General features: G+C 40.8%; 1 protein-coding gene across 1 annotated transcript in view; it reads right to left on the bottom strand.

Annotated features, from left to right (window-relative positions):
* Positions 1-3,931: 3,931 nt before the first annotated feature.
* Positions 3,932-21,750, bottom strand: part of b3glctb (beta 3-glucosyltransferase b) — a 33,251-nt gene continuing 15,432 nt past the window's right edge. The window contains exons 7-14 of the mRNA XM_067434217.1: positions 20,994-21,008; positions 19,674-19,805; positions 17,392-17,461; positions 15,827-15,940; positions 11,841-11,940; positions 9,695-9,814; positions 9,454-9,598; positions 3,932-6,587 (exon numbers count right to left, since the gene is read on the bottom strand). Coding sequence (XP_067290318.1) covers positions 6,426-6,587; positions 9,454-9,598; positions 9,695-9,814; positions 11,841-11,940; positions 15,827-15,940; positions 17,392-17,461; positions 19,674-19,805; positions 20,994-21,008 — 858 coding nt within the window. The 3' untranslated portion in view covers positions 3,932-6,425. The remainder of the gene's footprint in view (positions 6,588-9,453; positions 9,599-9,694; positions 9,815-11,840; positions 11,941-15,826; positions 15,941-17,391; positions 17,462-19,673; positions 19,806-20,993; positions 21,009-21,750) is intronic.

Genomic DNA, 21,750 nt, shown 5'->3' on the forward strand with positions numbered 1-21,750 from the left:
AACAGCAAACTTCCTTATTAGTCCAAAAACAGCTTTTACTGAACCCAAGCCCAGAGATCGACTGGTTGTGAATGAGCCTATAATAGATGGTGAAAGACCGCCTCTGCTGAGGAAGATCGACGCCCACTTCATCATCGCAGCTTTGGCCGCGCCCACTTCATCATCGCAGCTTTGGCCGCGCCCACTTCATCATCACAGCTTTGGTCCCGCCCACTTCATCATCACTGCTTTGGCCCCGCCCACTTCTTCATCACAGCTTTGGCCCCGCCCACTTCATCACAGCGTTGGCCCCGCCCACTTCATCACCACAGTGTTGGCCCCACCCTCTCCATCACCACAGCTTTGGCCTCGCCCACTTCATCATCACAGCGTTGGCCCCGACTAGGGATGGGACGAAATATCGTTTGACAAAATATCGCGATACAAAACGTGACGAAATGCATCGAGGTCGAAAAAAATGTATCGCGAAATAAAGATAGATGGCACTGCTGCATGATTTGCGTAGAATGAGGTTGGGGTGCAGCAGCAAACATTAATAGGGAAAGAAAAGGGTTGACATTAGCATTAATATTCTAAACCAAAAATGCAGTTATTGCCTACATAAACTACCATATTTTCTGTTTAACTTTTATTAGACTCCAGAAAGAAAAGGGCGTTTTTTCACTGAGCACATTCTCTGCAGTCTGAGCGCGATGCACTGCAGCTCACTCTCGCTCATGTCTGAGGTAAATCATTAACACCATCACCGCTTACAGTACACCTGTTTTATTGAACTAAATACATTACAATCGGCTAAAACGAATGCACAGGTTACTTTCCTGAACAAGCGCGCTCCCGAGTCCGTGTTCTTCACACTGTCCACGTGAATCGCGGCCCAGTTCGGCGCGCACGCGCAAAATACCGGCAGTTCAACAGGAAATGCGGATCTCTTAAAGGGGCCGCACTATATTCCTACTCGTGTAATATGGACCTCCTCCAGGTATGGTGTGGTTCTGGTTCGCTCACTGGTACACATTAACAATTTTTCATACGAACTTTGCCCTGTTCTGAATTAAACTGCCAGTGTAAAAACTCCCTTTATATTCTTAAAATAAGAGAAATCGCTAACAGTTACTTACTCATTATTTTTAAGTTTAGGCTTAAGAGAACAATTTCTTAGATAAACATATCTATGACCTTTGATATGTCTAGTCTTCATACTGTATTGATTATTATTGAATAAGTATGGTTTCACTAATAATAAATGTACATTTGCATAAAGCATGCCTATTTGTCCATACCAAGCCTGCAGTCTCCCTCTCATTTACTGAAGCTTTCGGGCCTCGATCGCCCCCCGGTGACCGGTCCCAGTATATCCGCCCCTCTGTGTTTTCTAATGGACGCGAGGCAAACTAAATAATAAAATTACACTTTAAAAATGTTTCCCCAAAGTTAGTTTATGTCACTGAAGGCAGTTATCATCACGATGATTTCATTTCAGGTGTTCGTTTTAAAAATAAGTTTACTTTGAGTTAGTTATTTGATGCTATAAAAACGGGGTGTGTGACGTCATGACTGACAGCTGAGACTGACGGCTTCTCTGAGTGAAGTTGTCACTGAGGCACTAACGGACTTTTTTCGAAATTTTTGCGAGCAGATTAGAGCTTTAGCTTTAATTTCTACATTTCCATAACTGTTTATTTCACACCAACATTATTAATTGTTCTGCATCTGCGAGAGTGTGGGCGGGCTTTTGATATCGCGACTGTACTTCCTGCTCTACTTCCTGCGCTCTACTGCGCAACTCCGGTCCCGAAATCGCTACTGCGCAGACTCGGTCCCAAGATGTCCGCGCCGTGCAAGGCTGCCTGAAAGCTTCAACTCTGCCAAGCGGAAACGGATGATGTCGAGTCGTCCATATTTTTTTACGGTCTATGGTCCATACCTATGTTGATTAGAGTATTAAAAACTTAATTTAAACTTAATTTAAGATACATTTACAATTGCTAAAAAGGTGCGATTTAAAATCGAGTTAACTCATGACAATCATGCAGTTAATCGCGATTCAATATTTTAATCGATTGACATCCCTACAGTGCCCTCCACAATTATTGGCACCCCTGTTTAAGATGTGGTCGCGGACTTCTAAAAATTCTTCTTTTTTTTTAAACAACATAGAACCAAAATGCAAAAAAAGAGAAAAATCCTACCGTTCGTTTAAGTACATTACTTTGGTGGTAAAAAAATCACAGATTTGAAAAAAATAAAAATAAAATTTGATATCGTATCGTGACGTATCGTATCGTAACCCTGGCATATCGAGGTGCATCGTATCGTGAGTTTAAGTGTATCGTCCCATCCCTAGCCCCGACCACTTCATCATCACAGCGTTGGTCCCGCCCACTTCATCATCACAGCGTTGGCCCCGCCCACTTCATCATCACAGCTTTGGCCCCGCCCACTTCATCATCACAGCGTTGGCCTCGCCCATTTCATCACCACAGTGTTGGCCCCACCCACTCCATCACCACAGCTTTGCCCCTGCCCATTCATCATCACAGCTTTGGCTCCGCCCACTTCATCATCATAGCGTTGGCCCCGCCCACTGGAGTGTTAGTGAGATGACGAGGAGAGACGAACTGACTAAAAATAACATTCCCTTCCAAAGGATCCTAATGCTGGGAATGAGCTTATTTATTCTCACCAATGTGAAAGTCTCAGCTGAGCATTATTTATTTGTGTTCGCTACATTTCACTGCGGATTCTTTGGGAAATCAGTCGCAATTTCAGTCGCAAACAGACTTTTACGATACGGACTCGACAGTAATGCCTCAACATGTGAGTAACCGTTCATTCTAACGGCTGATCTGAGACCAGTGGTTTCTGATATGTAATGATTCATGTACAGTCAGATGTGTAGGATGAAAATCACAGCAGCCAATCACAACAGTGGGCGTTTAAAACAAATGTATGGCTCATTGTTAGATAATGTTAGTTAATGCACTAACCAACTTTAATAATGGATCCTTATTGTAAATTTGTACCTTTTTTCCTCAAACAAATGTATTCATGATTCAGCTCAGATGAAATTTCAAGGTAACTTTAATTTTACAGGTCACTTAAAATAGGTTACATCTAATTAAAAAGACTTGATAAATTAATACGCAATTACAATTAGTGTAATAAAATGAAATTAAACATGCCAAATGCATGGGTTTGTTCGCTCCCTATGTAGACGGCACTCGGCTCACTTAGAGTTTGGAACAGATCGCACGTCTTCACTCCAAAGCTTGTTAGAAAACCAAGGGAAAAATACATCATGTTTTAACAGTAATAAAAGAGGAAAGAGGAAAATAGAATAAAAATAATAAATGCACCTTGAGGTTCTTTAAGCGTTTAACTGCGATGCTATCTATTACTTCTTGTTCTCTGTGTTTTCCACTGGGCTTTGAAAGTTCCCTAAATTGTTTTCTTCTTTATTCCAGTGTTGCTGTTCTTTTTCATCGCTCAGACTTTCTGCTGTCAATTAGCTGGCACTGAAAAAGACAACGAGGACTATTCTTTATGTTGAGAAATTCGCCATGACCAGCCAAATGATGATCTCTGAGCTAAGATGTCACATTCAGCCAAAAGCCTTAAGATGCCCAAGAAGGTTCTGGGAAACATCTCCACCTTATCTTCTAGCAGCTTGTCAGAGATATAAAAAAGGTGGTCGGATGGACCACATGCCGGACTAAATGTAACATTAATTGCTACTCAAACCCTTGGCCGTACCTTTGACCCTGTCAACATGTATTCTTGAGTAAAGAATGCAAGCCAGAAATGATAAATAAAGCGAATCACGAATGAATAAAGAGTCTCTTTATACCAAGTGTTTATCCTTGCTTTTAGACCGTAAGAGTTTAATAGTGGAAAATCTAAATCATCAAAAAGAGACGCATGAACAACAGGCTCTAAATGAACTGGTGTTTATTCCAAGTGTCTTTTTTTTTTGGTAATTGTTTGATGTTTAAATATTATTTTCTTCCATTTTCATATGTAGAGACAACCACAAGAAAAGCTGATTTGATCTCACAAATGCGGCTCTGGGAAAACAACATGAAAGCATAAAATCACAAAACTAAATCCCAATATGCATAATAATGTCAAAAACTGTATCTGTAACATCAAATGTGACCACTCTCTAAATTATTCATGGGATATTATGTCCCTAAGCAACCTGACTATTGCCTTTCAGCATGCGTATGAACGTTTCAGTAACAGTGATGTCCTCTTCAGTATTTCAGTAGTTTTAATTAGGACAAGGGTTCGTGAAATGCGGTGTAATGTGATACAGCTTCTTCTGTGCATGTATTGACAGATATATTTGTATTTCACTGCCTATACACACACACACACACACACACACACTTTTGGTCATTCATTTACACAACAATGGATTTGAGAACCTGAAAACACAAACTTTTGAAAACAGGTTTCAAAGTGCAAGTTTTTTAAAACGATACCGATAATCTGTGAAAACGGCTCGCAAGTGTGTATTACACGTTCAGTCTAGGCACATGAAGATTTCGGTAACACTTTACAATGAGGTTGTATTAGTTAACATTAGTCAATGCATTAGTTAACAAGAACAACACCTCTATTCAGCGTTTGTTAAGTAAGGGATAATGTCCACTCAGCCGGTTGTTATCGCAGAATAAACCCCTCCAGAGTGATCAGGACCCCGAGGCGAAGCGGAGCGTCACTCTGAAGGGGTTTATTCTGAGATAACAACCGGCTGGGTGGACATTATCCCGCTTATTACACGCCTACTAGTCTCAAATAAATTAGACACAAAATATTGTCTTGAGATTAAATATTTTATTAGCTCTTCCGCAAAGCTTCCGCGAAGAAAAACAGCTCCAACCTGCTTTAAGCCTTTATCTATCGCTGCTAAATGTTGAGAATGAATGCTGAACGGGTTAGTTCACCCAAAAATGAAACCAAGCCAAGTGTGTATGACATTCTTCTGTCAGACAAATACAATCGGAGTTATATTTAAAAAGTCCAGGCTAACGTTAATCCCAGCAGTAGTTGGAGCTGTTTCTGAAGTCCATTAAATGCAGCTGTCCGTCAAATAACGTGCTCCACACGACTCCGATGGGTTAATAGAGCCTTCTGATTCCAATCGATGCGTCTGTGTAAGAAACGTTTCTATATTAAAAACGTTATAAAGGAAACCCGCCTTGAAGTCTTCCATTGTAACCCACGGCTGTTTAAGCCACAAGATGGCGCCAGCGTTAAGCACAGAAGTAGAACCGGTCAAGATAACTCGCAGTACCCGGATGAGCGGCTGTTATCTGGAAATAACTGGAATCCGCGATTGACCAATCAGAATCAAGTATTTCACAGAGCCGTGTAATAATCTTTGTTAACGTTAGTTAATATAAATCCAGCTGTTCACGGTTTGTTCATGGTGCATTAACTAACGTTAACAAGATTTTAATAACGCATTAGTAAATGTTGAAATGAACATTAACAAAGATAAATAAATGCTTTAAAAGAGCAGTTCATTATTAGTTTATGCGTCAACAAATGTAGTTAACTAATGATAACTAATGAAGCTTATTGTAAAGTGTTTACTTTCTTTGCGAAGTGACATCGCCATCTACTGACCTGGCATGCATAATACAGTTTCCGAATATTTAACATGGAAAAAATGGGTGGGGAATTAATTGGATTGTGATTTTTAACAAAATATGGGGCTATTTTTGATTTCATAGTACCTTTATTTGGTGAATTGATTCATGATTCGGATCGCCAATGTCACGTGATTTCAGCAGTTTGACACACGATCCGAATCAATTCGCTGATTCATTCGTTCCAATTTCTATTTGAGGATTAAACACAGACCCGGAAGAGAAGCCAATGCTGAATAAAGTCGTAGTTTTTGTTATTTTTGGACCCAAATGTATTTTGGATGCTTCAAGAGACTCTAATTAACCCACTGATGTCTCATATGGACTACTGTGATGATGTTTTTATTCCCTTTCTGGACATGGACAGTATAGTGTGCATACACTTGCATACGCTCTCGGACTAAATTTAAAATATCTTAAACTGTGTGTGAAGATGAGCGGAGGTCTTACGGGTGTGGAGCGACATTAGGGAGAGGAGTTAATGACAGACATTTCATTTTTGGGTGAACTAACCATTGAAGTTATATAGACATTATATAACAGTTTCAGGTTATGTTTTAGTGTTGGCATGTCCCACACAAACTTAGGAATCGTCCCACATTTGGTTTGTTTGATGGTGGTCCCCCTATACACTTACTACAGATGAACAAGTGAAAAGGCATAAATAGGACCCCTTTAAATTTTCTAGAGTATCAAATGATTAACACACACACACACACACACACACAAACACACACACACACACACACACTCACACACTCACTCCATCTACAGCTCCGCTCTGGTGTTGGTGAGCGCCTGTGGTCTGGTCAGATTAGGCTCTGTAAGCCAGCCTTGGTAGACCTCCACAGGGTTGATGTTCCAGTGTTTGTGGAAGGAGATCGGCCTCTGGCGTGCCAAAAGTTCTTTCACATAACCATCCGGTCGGGCCTGTGGTCAGAAACGAGACCATGATTATACCGCCGGTTTCACACAGCTCATCAAACCTTTCATTAGAAATGTGCATCTGTCAACTTATAATCGTTTCTCAAATGTTTCACTGAACAATTCACAAATGGTGTGCATGTATAATTAAATATATATATTTTAATCTCCTAATCTTTTTAAAGGAATAGTTCATCCGGAAATGAACATTGTCATCATTTGATTACCACTGTTCGAAACCCGTTTGGCTGATTTCTTATGTGGACCACAGAAGGCAGAAAAAAGTGTGAAAGTGAATGCTGACGACTAGTGTTGTGTACTCCAGACCGGTCTCAGTCTTGGTTTCGGACTTAGAGAACTCAAGACCACAACTGCAGGATAATCATTAAATCGCTTGAGCACCGTCTGATTTAACATCATTAATGTGATTTGATGTAAAACTTTGAGCTTAAAATGCAATTAATCACTTCTTTGTAATGTGATTTCTGTGTTACTGTGCTGGCGAGTTCAACAGCAATGAAGCATTGTCTCAAAAATGCCCAAAATTTATATAAATAGCCAAAAAATTCTAAGATTTTTATATATATATATATAATAGAATATAATTAAGCAATATCACAAGATCAAGAGAGATGTTTTCATGAATATAAGCGTGACTGCAAATGATATTAATTTATACAAACTTTCAATAAACAAGTTAATATTAAATGATGAATTTTAAACTGTCTTTGCTAATTCGTCAGTGTTTCGTTATTAAATGAATCTGCCGCTTTAAACAAATCGGTTGAATAAATGATTCTGTGAATTTTAAATTATGTTTTAATGTTAAATTAATCTGAACATTATATAAGAAGGTTGTACCAATTCAGATGCAACTTCTGTGCCGTTAATTTTATTGACAACTAATCGATCCCAGAGCGAGCGATCGCTCACCGATGACACTGCATTCAAACAGAGCTACGTTTCCCAAAAATATAATAAGAAACCATTGATGCTTTTAATAACGTCATCACAAGATGATCATCATAATGTTATCATAATATGCTCATCAAAATTTAAAAATGTAGCCTACATAGTGCAATTACACTCTTTAAATTAAAAGTTGATTTTGCTCGTGTTCTATTGTGTAACTAATGTTAATATTAATCATACACTATCGGAATAAAAAGGTTGCATTGGTGAAACATCCTGTCACTGCAGTCTCTAGAAAAAACATTTTTTTACTAGTTCCAACTAGTATTTTCATGGTAAACCAAAAATATGATCTAATAAGTTGCAATTAAAGGTGCACTATGCAGCTTTTGTCCACTGGAGGGCGCCTATGCAAAACAAATGCGTAGTTTGATGACGCAAAGTTTGAGCGCAGCATCTTGGGACATGTGGTCTTCTCATCACAGCCGGTGAAAAATAGGACTCGGGCAGAAATCACGTTGATGCATGCGGTTATTAACGTTACTGTAGTCTAAAGCAGAGCAGGACCGAGTGTTGTGGAGCTGATCACAGCTGCTGGAGCGATTGTTAAACAAATACCCGCCTCGCAAATACCGGGACTTTTATTATGACGGAACGAGACTCATTCGCCGGGCGCCTGCACAGATCCGCTCTTCCGGTTATGATTTTGAGGTAATGGAGCTCTGTTTATCATATTAGATACATTTAAGTGTGTTCAAAACGATGTTATGACTTTACTCCGTGCGTTCACTTGTTCACACTGCTAAGAGTAAAGCGCTCCTGCCAAATAAAAGCCGAAACCGAGGGTAGCGCAGATATGACGCAATTGACAGGCGACTCCCTCAAACGCTATGCTGACACGTCCCTGTTCTTAGTTAAAATAGACATTTTCTCACAATTTACAAATAGTTGGAAACATCTGGGATATTGTAGGTACTCAACTGAACAAAATATATAACACTGGCCTAGTGGTTTTTGGATATTTTACTGCAAAAATACTACATAGTGCACCTTTAAGGAGGACTGATTGTTAAAATGCCTTTCAAATATAATGTTAGGTAGGTATCTTTAGCCATTTTACTCTTAGTGTTTTTAATAATTTAATACATTTAATAATTTAAAAGTTCAGTTTAGAAGCATCGTATCGGTCTCGATATCGGTGATACAAATAAGTGGTATCGCCCATACCTATTCACCAGTGTATTTAACAAATCAAAATTCAGAATGTCTGATCTGCTGCAAGAAAGTAATAATAACAAATAACCACTTCTGGTCAGGGATAAGATTAGTGAATTATTCTAATAATAATAATAATAATAATATGTTTTATTTATATAGTGCCTTTCCCAGTGCCTTTATATAGTGTCTTTCCCAAATTTGTATCACCTGACCGTCTGTTCATGGCTTCGGTTTCAACAAATGATGTTTTGGTAAACACAGTTACAGAGACCACATTAACAGCCAAGAGTCAAACACTGATCACCATTACGGTGACCAAACATTCTCAATAAATCATCAACATCTAAAGCTCGTTTTTTCTGGGGTTCCATAGATGAATGACAGAACTAAAGTCAGTCCGGTTACTGATAAGAGAAGTTGGTGACATCAGAGTTTAATGTTAGTGAGGCCTGCGTGTTGATCCTTTTTGCTGAGTCGTTGCGTGTGACGCGCTTAGCACACTTTTTTTCAGAAATGCGAGCTGCCTCACTGTGCGTGTGTGTGTGTGTGTGTGTGTGTGTGTGTGTGTGCCCCCATAAGGATAATAAAACCTGAGATCACCAGCCAGCGGTCTCCACTTTTCAAAAGGCTTATAAATCAGACAGGATGAGTTTTTTTGAGAAAGTAAAAATGCAGAATGTTTCCTGTGATGGTTAGGTTTAGGGTGAGGGGCAGTGTAAGGGGATAGAAAAGTGTGTGTTACCTGATGGAAAAGTGGGCAGTGTGTGACTGTGAGCCCCAGTGTGTTCAGACACATCCCTAACACCATGTCATCTGGAGCATCAGCACTGCGGCAGCCGCAGCCGCCTGCCAGAATATTCTGCACCATAACTCTACTGAACACCATCCTGTGAGAAAACAGACACTTTACTTCTGCATCATTCACTTCAGTATATATATATATATATATATGTGTGGTAGAATGCGTAATATCCGCGCCTCACCCTCCACCCCCTGTGATGTAGCTGTAGCCTCCGCCGCTGAGCCCGTAGCCGTATCGCTCTCCAACACTCACGGCTTCATCCGGATCAAAACATCCCAGCAGCCTCTGCAGTCGGGGCAGGCTGAGGACAAGATGGACACTCAGGCTCAATAACACACACATCTATCAGTCTACACTCACATTTAAAAGTTCTAATCGGTAAGATTTTTAATCTGGTTAGAAGTCTCTTCTGCTCACCAAGGCTGCATTTATTTTATTAAAAACACTACAAAAAACATTTATATTGTGAAATATTATTAAAATGTAAAATAATTATTTTCTATTTAAATATACGTTAAATGTAATTTATTCCTCTGATCAAAGCTGAACTAACGGGCCAAGCCCAACCCCTGATAAACAACCCTACCACATAATCCCCCCTCCACCAAACTTTACACTTGGCACAATGCAGTCAGGCAAGTCCCGTTCTCCTGGCGACCGCCAAACCCAGACTCGTCCATGGGATTGTCAGACTGAAGCGTGATTGGTCGCTCAGAGAACACGTCTCACTGCTCTAGAGTCCAGTGGCGGCTGCTTTACTCCACTGCATCCCACGCTTTGCATTCCTCTTGGTGATGTAAGGCTTGGATGAGCTGCTCGGCCATGGAAACCCATTCCATGAAGCTCTCTCCGCTGTTCTTGAGCTCATCTGAAGGCCACAGAAGTCTGGAGGTCTGGAGCTGTTGACTCTGCAGAAAGTTGGAGACTTCTGCGCACTGTGACCCTCAGCATGCGCTGACCCCGCTCTGGGATTTAACACTTCGTGTCTGAGTTGCTGTTGTTCCCAATGGCTTCCACTTTGTTATAATCCCACTAACAGTTGAGCGTGGAATATTTAGTAGTGAGGAAATGTCAGGAATGGACTTATTGCACAGGTGGCAGCCTATCACGGCCCCACGCTTGAGTTCACTGAGCTCCTGAGAGCGACCCATTCTTTCACTAATGTGTGTAGAAGCGTCTGCAGGCCGAGAGCTGGAGTTATACACCTGTGGCCATGAAGGGACTGAACTCCTGAACTCAGTGATTTGGAGGGGCGACACAATACTTTTGGCAATATAGTGTGTGTAAAGTAGTTTTATGGTGTCTTAAATGTTTCCATAAATATGTCCACACTGTAATGTCTCGGGAGAAAAACCAGCATTTCATAAGAGAATGTTTTTTAAAGGTGACATCTAGATATTTCCAAGCCTTTAAATGGCATGAAACGCCCAGATTTTCCTCTCTCATGGAGCTGGAGTATCTGTGGGTGTGATTTGTAAAGACATTTAACAGAGACTTCACAGCCATGTTCATTCCAGTCCAAACTCTGCTCAGATTTCAGCATCACGAATTGATGTGCTTTGCCACACGACGCGAGTATGTGTGTGTGGGCGTACTTGATTTGACTGCTGGATTATAAATCTGTGAGATAGACTTCTTTTAGATTCAATATTACATATGTTAGTGTATTTCCCTTGAAGCGAACGCATCTTAATGAACCTTTTTTGTCTAGTAATAAAGTCAGGTCTGAGGATAAACTGTAAAGCGGTGGCTCCGTGTTTTTTTTCTAGGCTTGGTTGTGTTTATGGGGCGCAGTATAACATGTCCTAACACTTCTCTTTTTTTAAACGCTGTATTTTTCTTCTATCCTCCCTTTATTCCACGCCGCTGTCTGTGCTTTGAACGGCTCGTCTGCTTCCTGCTTCTATGAAGCCCCTCCCTCTGAAAAACGCAATGGTCTTAGATTGGTCAGATGGCCAAATGTAGTTTCCTGTATTTTTATTGGCTGAAGCACAGGTTAAGGCCACGCCCCTTCCCATTACGGGCAGAAGTCACATCTGCGGAGACTAGCGAGGGTTTATGATGTCACCAACCCAGGAAGAAGTTCGTTGTAGTCCAAACCGGCCATTTTTGTAGGCAATAAACTGCCGTAACTTTAAAAGACAATATCTCCGTTTGCATTGAACGTTCAGCGCTGTAACTTTGCAGAGACTGTTAATGCTCAAGCAGCGACATTACACACTAACTAAAGTTACTAAATTCACATCGCATGCATCTTAATGCACTCTTTTTGTCTAGTAATAAGTCCCCTCAAAGTCAGGTCTGAGGATAAACTAAATGCCATTCACCTGATCAGTGTGTCGTCATCCACTATGAGCAACCAAGGTGCTTGTGTTACTGCCCCATTCGCAAACCTCCTCAAGATGGCAAATGTTTTGGCACAGTGCCCTGCAAACACAAGCACAACTCATAACTCATCTAGACAAGCCTCTCGACTGTGTTCCTGTTGCTATAAACGAGAAGAAAAACAGAATGAATTGGAGATATAAAACTCCTTATGCTCTGTCCATGAACTCAGAGCAGACATAAACAAGGAGACCTGCAAAAACCTGCATCTTATTCAGTAACGAAAGTGGGGAGCTCATGAATATTAATTAGATGAGAAAACATTCACCGATAGCAGTAAATATTAATAAGAGGTGCTATAGAGTAGTGCAGGGAAGAATACTTCACCAGTGGTTCCTCAAGATTTTCCTCTGGGGTTTAAATTCAGTGAGGTCTGATGTTGATGATACTTGGCCATTTTGTTCTACAACGTAAATCACACACACACACACACACACACACACACACACACACACACACACACACACACACACACACACACACACACACACACACACTCTTATCTAGAAATCTAGATCTGTTGGTTGAAAATCCCCCGCGCTGACTGTGCCGTTACACACACTCCTGGTCCATTACAGAGTTTAAAAGAAGGATAAGATTCAGTGCGGATAACCTTCTGGCCATCAAGGATCTGTAAGAAGAGAGGAGGCCATCCATCCATTCACCCACCCACCCATCCATGCATTCATCTATCTACTCATCCATTTATCCATCCATGCATCCATCCATGCATCCATCTATCTACTCATCCATCTATCTACTCATCCATCCATGCTTCCATCCAAGCTCTGAGGTGGCACAAAAGCACCCATGAAAGAGAAGCTCTCCTGTGGCAGCGAATGAAAAGATCAGCGAGACACAGGGGGAGAGATGGAGAGAGGACAGGAGGAGGACAGAACACTCACTCACTCACTCACTCACTCACACACTCACTCACTCACTCACTCACTCACTCACACACTCACACACTCACACACTCACTCACTCACACACTCACTCACTCACACACTCACTCACTCACTCACTCACTCACTCACTCACTCACTCACTCACACACTCACACACTCACACACTCACACACTCACACACTCACACACACACACACACTCACACACTCACACACACACACACTCACTCACACACTCACTCACACACACACTCACACACACACTCACACACACACTCACACACACACTCACTCACACACTCACTCACACACTCACTCACTCACTCACTCACTCACTCACTCACTCACTCACTCACTCACTCACTCACTCACTCACTCACTCACTCACACACTCACACACTCACTCACTCACACACTCACTCACACACTCACTCACACACTCACACACTCACTCACACACTCACTCACTCACTCACTCACACACTCACTCACTCACTCACTCACTCACTCACTCACTCACTCACTCACTCACTCACTCACTCACTCACTCACACACTCACACACTCACTCACACACTCACTCACACACTCACTCACACACTCACTCACACACTCACTCACACACTCACTCACTCACACACTCACTCACACACTCACTCACTCACACACTCACTCACACACTCACTCACACACTCACTCACTCACTCACTCACTCACTCACTCACTCACTCACTCACTCACTCACACACTCACACACTCACACACTCACACACTCACACACTCACTCACTCACTCACTCACTCACTCACTCACACACTCACTCACTCACTCAAGGGAAGACTGCTTTACTCCCCCAGATGTTCCGCTCCTCATTCTGAAGCGGAGAGGGGGTGGTGTTTTAGGGGACAGGTGTTGAGAGTCCTCAGCAGCCATCCTCAGGTCTTCCAGCATTTCAGTTCCTGCAGACTGACTCTGGATATATTACTGAGGTTATTGAGTTCGTTATTGAGCTACTGAGGTTATTGAGTTCGTTATTGAGTTACTGAGGTTTAGGGAGTGAAGGGAAGATTGGGGTCTCGAGGCTGACGGGACGTGTGTGTTTAAATTAGTTTCTCTAAGAATTAAGAATAGCTCACAGTTTGGGGGTTGAGTAACATGATGATCAAAACTTATTAAAAAGGACCGTCATGTATTACACAGCAAGTTGATCTATCTATCTATCTATCTATCTATCTATCTATCTATCTATCTATCTATCTATCTATCTATCTATCTATCTATCTATCTATCTATCTATCTATCTATCTATCTATCTATCTATCTATGCGTCCATCCATCTATCCATCAATCATCCATCCATCCATCCATTCATTCATGCATTAATCTCCATCCATCCATCCATTCATTCACTCATTCATGCATTAATCATTCATCCATCCATCCATCAATCCATCCATCCATGAATCATTTATCCATCTATCCATCCATCCATTCATTCATGCATTAATTTCCATCCATCCATCCATTCATTCATGCATTAATCTCTATCCATCCATCCATGCATTAATCATCCATCCATCCATTCACTCATTCATGCATTAATCATTCATCCATCCATCCATCCATCAATCCATCCATCCATGCATTAATCATTTATCCATCCATCCATCCATCCATCCATTCATTCATGCATTAATTTCCATCCATCCATCCATTCATTCATGCATTAATCTCTATCCATCCATCCATGCATTAATCATCCATCCATCCATTCACTCATTCATGCATTAATCATTCATCCATCCATCCATCAATCCATCCATCCATGCATTAATCATTTATCCATCCATCCATCCATCCATTCATTCATGCATTAATCTCTATCCATCCATCCATGCATTAATCATCCATCCATCCATTCACTCATTCATGCATTAATCATCCATCCATCCATCCATCAATCCATCCATCCATGCATTAATCATTTATCCATCCATCCATCCATCCATCCATCCATCCATCCATCCATCCATTCATTCATGCATTAATTTCCATCCATCCATCCATTCATTAATGCATTAATCTCTATCCATCCATCCATGCATTAATCATCCATCCATCCATTCACTCATTCATGCATTAATCATTCATCCATCCATCCATCCATCAATCCATCCATCCATGCATTAATCATTTATCCATCCATCCATCCATCCATTCATTCATGCATTAATCTCTATCCATCCATCCATGCATTAATCATTTATCCATCCATCCATCCATCCATCCATTCATTCATGCATTAATCTCTATCCATCCATCCATGCATTAATCATTCATCCATCCATCCATCAATCCATCCATCCATGCATTAATCAGTCATCCATCCATCCATCCATCCATCCATCCATCCATCCATCCATCCATCCGTTATGTCAGTCTATTAGAGGGCGTTTAATTCTATCATAGCAGCAAACTTGAAAATGGACTCAAAAGTCCATTACCAATAACAACTGCACATCCGAAGCATCCCATGCCCCATCCATTAATCTTGCCGCAGTCAAGTCATGAATAAAACAAAATTCTCTGCCTTCACAAAGTTTGACGTCGGACTGTTTTCCATAAAATAATCCACGGCACATTTTGCACATCACAGCAAAGACAAGAGGGGCTGATCGGTGCATTTAAATGTTTCATTTTAGAGGCCTTGTACTTTTCTATGGTTTCAGGTCATAGGTGGAGACAAAGTGAGCAATGTTCTTAGACAATACAAGGACATTCTGACAATGTGAAAATGTTTTCAGTCTGAACACATTTTCTACATCCCACTTTTAATGGTTCTTGTACAGCATACCCCTTGTATCTGTCCAGACTGTGCACTTCAGTTGGAGAAGTCGATGCTTGTCTGAGCACAGTAATTAATTACAAACCTTATATTAAGGACTGGCAGCGTGTTCATCAGAGATTATAATGAATAACTTTTAAACATATTTTCAGCCCAAAAAAATAATCAGAGACCAACCTCTTTCTGTGTTAGGGACTCCCAAGTGGATTGTGGGTATAATCGGGTCTGTGACGTCACTGTAATATTCCAGAGATGCCACATCTTTTTCCCATGTCTGTTTAACTAAAGGAACTGTGAAGATACAATTTAAGACAGAATTACATTTACTTGAGACAATAATATCCATCTAAGCAGTAAGATAAGCAATAAATCATATAAAGTTAATAAATTAAAGATATCATGCTGCAAATTTGCATATCTACACTGATATTTATGATCTTTTTAACCACAGATAATGTTGTAGGATTTAATTCGGTTTATAAAATCAAACCCTACGCATACCGGTAATCATGCAAATTAGTGCAATCATAACTGAGCAGCTGCTAAATGGAATATAAAACAGCATTTATACCTGTCCTATTATATAGAGAGAGATATGAGAGGCTTGTAAATGCTTGAAAGTACAATCTGCAAAGCCATGGAGAAACTTTTTTGGGCTACAATCAATAAAATCAATTCACTGTCCCTTAAAGATGTGTGGGCTGAGACGGGGAGCTTCTGACGGCTGTATTTGTTCCCTTTTATTATTGTCTATCTGTAGTCCTCATGGATTGATGGGCTGTTATGTGCTCAGCTGAACCTCAGGCTTTACTTTTTAATCAAGACTGAATGATCCAATCCATCTTAAAACACACCTCGTTGCTCATTATCTCATTTAAATAAAAGCTATGCTAAATAAAACAAGCTGTCATGCATATTTATACCAAGCAAAGGTTTCTTCATTTGTAAATGGCATCTAATGCATCTTACAGTGTCGTATGGACGGCAGTGATGAAGCCGAGCTGAAGTGTGTCGTTTTTAGCTCATGATGTGACCTAAATGCAGTAGATGATATTAACGTTTCTTTTTTAGCCTCAGCAGATGGCACTAATCTACCTAAAAATGTATTTTAAATGACTTGCGTGTCTATTTTAACATGAAATACTGCTTTAATTAAAAAAATTGTAAAGGGAAAATTGTGAAAAATAGCAAATTAAAGCTGTATAAATATTGCATAGTATCATAAAATCCCCTCAAAATTTAAAATAATAACCCAAAAATATTACATATATATATATATATATATATATATATATATATATATATATATATATATATATATATATATATATATATATATATATATATATATATATATACTCATATATATACAAACTCAGAAAGAACTATTTTAAACTATAATTAAAATAATTTTTTTGGTTATTACTTTTAATTTTGAGGGGTAATATTATATTTATTTATTCAATAATATTTTTCATCCATGTTTTCATCCATATATATATATATTTAATTTGTTTTCCTGAAGAAGAAAAAAAGTTAAATGTCAAGGCTTTGGTCACTTTTGACCGCGAAGGAGCAAAGGGTTATATTAGACTCTACAATTAACATTGACCCAAATGATTAAAATGCTGTACTGATCATTATTAGGTTATAGTAATCATTGTTTTTTTCCTAAAAAGCACAGACTCTACCTTTAACGTTCGGTTAGTGGTGATCCAGGGATGGTCTGTATCTACACCCACCTCTATCTCCATGAAATCTTTGACATGTTTTAACAGCAACAAAGATGTCCTCTTTTTGCACAGGGGTTCCCTATGAAGAACATAACAGACAATTCAAGCAAGTCAGCGTCTTCTACCATCAAAGCCTGGGCATTACAGTATTTGGGTTAAAACCAGAGTACCTCCTGTTCCTAATTTAAGGACTTCCACTAAGTTATTACAGAATGTGTGTGTCAGCTCTGAGAGGACACTTTGTAAATGTGGCTCAATTTAAGGAATCTGAACTCAATGGCCATTGAATATCACTCAAACTCGGAAAGAACAGCAAATGGGAGAAGCCACAAGCAGGAATTTAGTGTTCACTTTTGGAGACTGTCATTTATTAGTGCATTAATAGCCAGCAGCCATATCACCCTGTAGCCCAAGACTGGTTTCCCACTGAAGCTAAGCAGGGCTGAGCCTGGTCAGTACCTGGATGGGAGACCAACTGGGAAAACCAGGAGCTGCTGGTAGAGGTGTTAGTGAGGCCAGCAGGGGGCGCTCACCCTGTGGTCTGTGTGGGTCCTAACGCCCCAGTTTGGTGATGGGGACACTGTACCGTCAAAGAGCACCATCCTTCGGATGAGACGTTAAACCGAGGTCCCGTCTGTGGTCGTTAAAAATCCCAGGTTGTGTAACCCTGGCATCCTGGCCAAATTTGCCCATTGGCCGCTGTCCATCGTGGCCTCCTAATAATCCCCATATCCTGATTGGCTTAATCACTCCTTCTTCTCTCCACCAATCAGCTGGTGTGTGGGGAGCGTTCTGGCACAAATTGGCTGCCGTCGCATCATCCAGGTGGTGCTGCACACTGGTGGTGGTTGAGGAGATTCCCCCTTTCTATATGTAAAGCGCTTTGAGTGTCTAGAAAAGCGCTATATAAATGTAATGAATTATTATTATTAAAGCGGGGAAATACAATGACAACTGACTGTGAGATGTTAAAGGGTTAGTTCACCCAAAAATCTAAATTCTGTCATTAATTCCTGACCCTCATGTTGTTCGACACCCGTACAGCGGCTCTACAATCATTTATGAAGCCACGAGAATAGTTTTTGTGCGCAAAAAAACGAAATAACGACTTGTATAGTGATGGGACGATTTCAAAACAAGGATTCGAACCATTATGATTCAATGAATCGATTCATGATTCGGATCGCCAAAGTCACGTGAATCGATTCACTGAATCATAACGGTTCGAAGCTTCGTTCTGAAATCGGCCATCACTAAATAAGTCGTTATTTAGTTTTTTCCCGCACTAACTCTATTCTGGTCTCTATTCATAAATGATTGTAGAGCCGCTGTAGTGAGATGGGCTTTGTAACGACGTCTTTAGTGCCTTTATGGGTCTTGAGAGGAAATGACATTGGTGTCAATGAAGGCCTTTCTGAGCCATCGGATTTCAACACTAATATCTTCATCTGTGTGTGAAGATGAACGGAGGTCTGTTACGGCTGGCCAACCACAGGAGGAATTAATCACAAAATTTACATTTCTGGCTGAACTAACCCTTTAATCTCTGAACAGTGTGTGTTAGGGCCATTTCACAAACCCGGCGCAATGCGACGCAAGTGTGTTCCGCTAGTTTCAACTCGACGCAGTTCTCATGTTCACATCCAGCTCCTCGTTGTTTAAATATCAAATGCACTGGCGTATCTGTTCCCCCATCAGTGTGTGTGTGTGTGTGTGTGTGTGTGTGTGTGTGTGTGTGTGTGTGTTCACCCATGGGTGTCTGGTCTAAACCAGGTGTGTTCAGGAGCATTGTTGGAGCGTTGCTATTGTGAGGAACTGAAAACCACTGACCAACACACACCTGCTCTAAAGTCAACAGTGCAGTATTTCTGTGTTATTTAAAGAGTGTGTTAGTAATATGAGCCTATAGCTGGTGCAAAACACACACACACTCTGCTTATTACACACACAGGTATGCACAGCAGCACACACACATGCCAAATATTAAAAATAAAAGGAGAAGCATTCAGCCTTTCCCTCATGTAAATAGTGAATTCACAACTGGCTTTTAAAGGGAAAGGGAGATGAGACTCTGATTGGTTGATTGCACGTTACGGTCAAAACACACCCATGACTCATTAAGATACGAGGGACGACCTTTTTAGACCATGAGCCGGGAGCACAGACCGTTTTTTCCTGTCGTTAAACTAGCAAAAGAGGATTCGGACACACCATAAGAGCTCCTGCACCGTGAGCTTCAGACCATGTGCTCAGATCCTTCAAATAAGGCCATTAGTGTTTATAATACTCACACAGGTGTCCGAGTGGGTGTTGATGATGGTGGCACAGTCTCCTGTCGAGGACGAGTTGTGCCGCTCGGAGCAAAACTCCTTCACCGCAGTTAAAGCACGACCCATTCCTTCCTCCCAAATGTAGAGGGCAAACTGCAACATCAATACGTGGAGAAAGCATGACGACTTCTACAATAAATCAATGACTATTAAAAAAGTTAAATAAAGATATAAATAAAACACACAAGTGCAAAGAACCAAGCTCTTGCTCGTGTATTTCTTAAAGAGCACTTCATCCACAAATTAACAATGTGCCATAATTTGTTCACCCTTACGTCATGTCAAACTTTTCTTCAGTGGAACATAAAAGGAGACGTTTATCATAATGTTGACATTGTTCTTTTCTGAATGGTGGGCCAGAGGCTCTTGAAAAAGCACCAGCCACTCATGACTACATTATAAGACTGAATCCAAATCCATCAGGTTTGATACCGAATGCTGCTGGTCTCTCAATACAAATTTAAATAAAACATTTTCTTTAAATAATGATTAAAAAGCGTATAGACCAAAGTTTGTAGTGCCTTGACAGCCCCTAGTAACCATTTACACTATATTGGCAAAAGTGTTGTGACGCCTGCCTTTACATGAATTCCCATTGTTAATCGGTAGGGCCCACCCTCTCTAACAGCTCCAGCTCTTCTGGGAAGGCTTTCCGGGTTGAGCTCAGGACTTTGTGCAGGCCAGACAAGTTCCTCCACACCAAACTCCTCATCCATGTCTTTACGGACCGACGCTTTGTGCACTGGAGCGCAGTCATGTTGGGACTGTGATACTATGTTGGGAATTTCAAGTTGGGAGCATGAAATTGTCCAAAACGTCTTTGTATGCTTAAGCATTAAGAGTTCCTTTCACTGGAACTAAGGGGCCAACCCCTGAAAAACAACCCACTGCATAATTCCCCCTCCACCAAACTTTACACTTGGCAAAATGCAGTCAGACAAGTCCCGTTCTCCTGGCAACCGCCAAACCCAGACTCGTCCATGGGATTGTCAGACTGAAGCGTGATTGGTCGCTCAGAGAACACGTCTCACTGCTCTAGAGTCCAGTGGCGGCTGCTTTACTCCACTGCATCCCACGCTTTGCATTGCTCTTGGTGATGTAAGGCTTGGATGAGCTGCTCGGCCATGGAAACCCATTCCATGAAGCTCTCTCCGCTGTTCTTGAGCTCATCTGAAGGCCACAGAAGTCTGGAGGTCTGGAGCTGTTGACTCTGCAGAAAGTTGGAGACTTCTGCGCACTGTGACCCTCAGCATGTGCTGACCCCGCTCTGGGATTTAACACTTCGTGGCTGAGTTGCTGTTGTTCCCAATGGCTTCCACTTTGTTATAATCCCACTAACAGTTGAGCGTGGAATATTTAGTAGTGAGGAAATGTCAGGAATGGACTTATTGCACAGGTGTCAGCCTATCACGGCCCCACGCTTGAGTTCACTGAGCTCCTGAGAGCGACCCATTCTTTCACTAATGTGTGTAGAAGCGTCTGCAGGCCGAGAGCTGGAGTTATACACCTGTGGCCATGAAGGGACTGAACTCCTGAACTCAATGATCTGGAGGGGGCGGCCCAATACTTTTGGCAATATAGTGTACGTCCAGTGTATGGAAAAGAACAGCTTGAACATCACTGTAAAAAATTATTGTTGGTTTAACTTTTTTTAAAAAAAAAGGAAATTATCTGGTTGCCTTAAAATTTAGTTAATTGAAATTAAAAAAATGAGTAAATACAACATAGGAGATTGGTTTAATAAATAGAAACTCAAAATATGAAGTTATCTGAATCACATTAATTATCCAATTTAATCAGACAAAAGCTAAAAATAAAACAGTGTAAACATCTCTTTTGTGGTCGACAGAAGCGGAAAAGGTGGAACGACATGATGAGTAAATGATGACAGAATTTTCATTTATGGGAGAACTATAACTTTAAGAAAAAGTCTGATGCCAGTCAGTAAGAGCAGAGGGTTTTGAGCAGACGCTGAGAGTACTGCATCAATGGAGATCACAAAAGTAGCACTGAGAGTTCTCTCTGGAACATACGGTCT

This window comes from Pseudorasbora parva, chromosome 23 (assembly GCF_024679245.1).
Source record: "Pseudorasbora parva isolate DD20220531a chromosome 23, ASM2467924v1, whole genome shotgun sequence".
Lineage (NCBI taxonomy): Eukaryota > Metazoa > Chordata > Actinopteri > Cypriniformes > Gobionidae > Pseudorasbora > Pseudorasbora parva.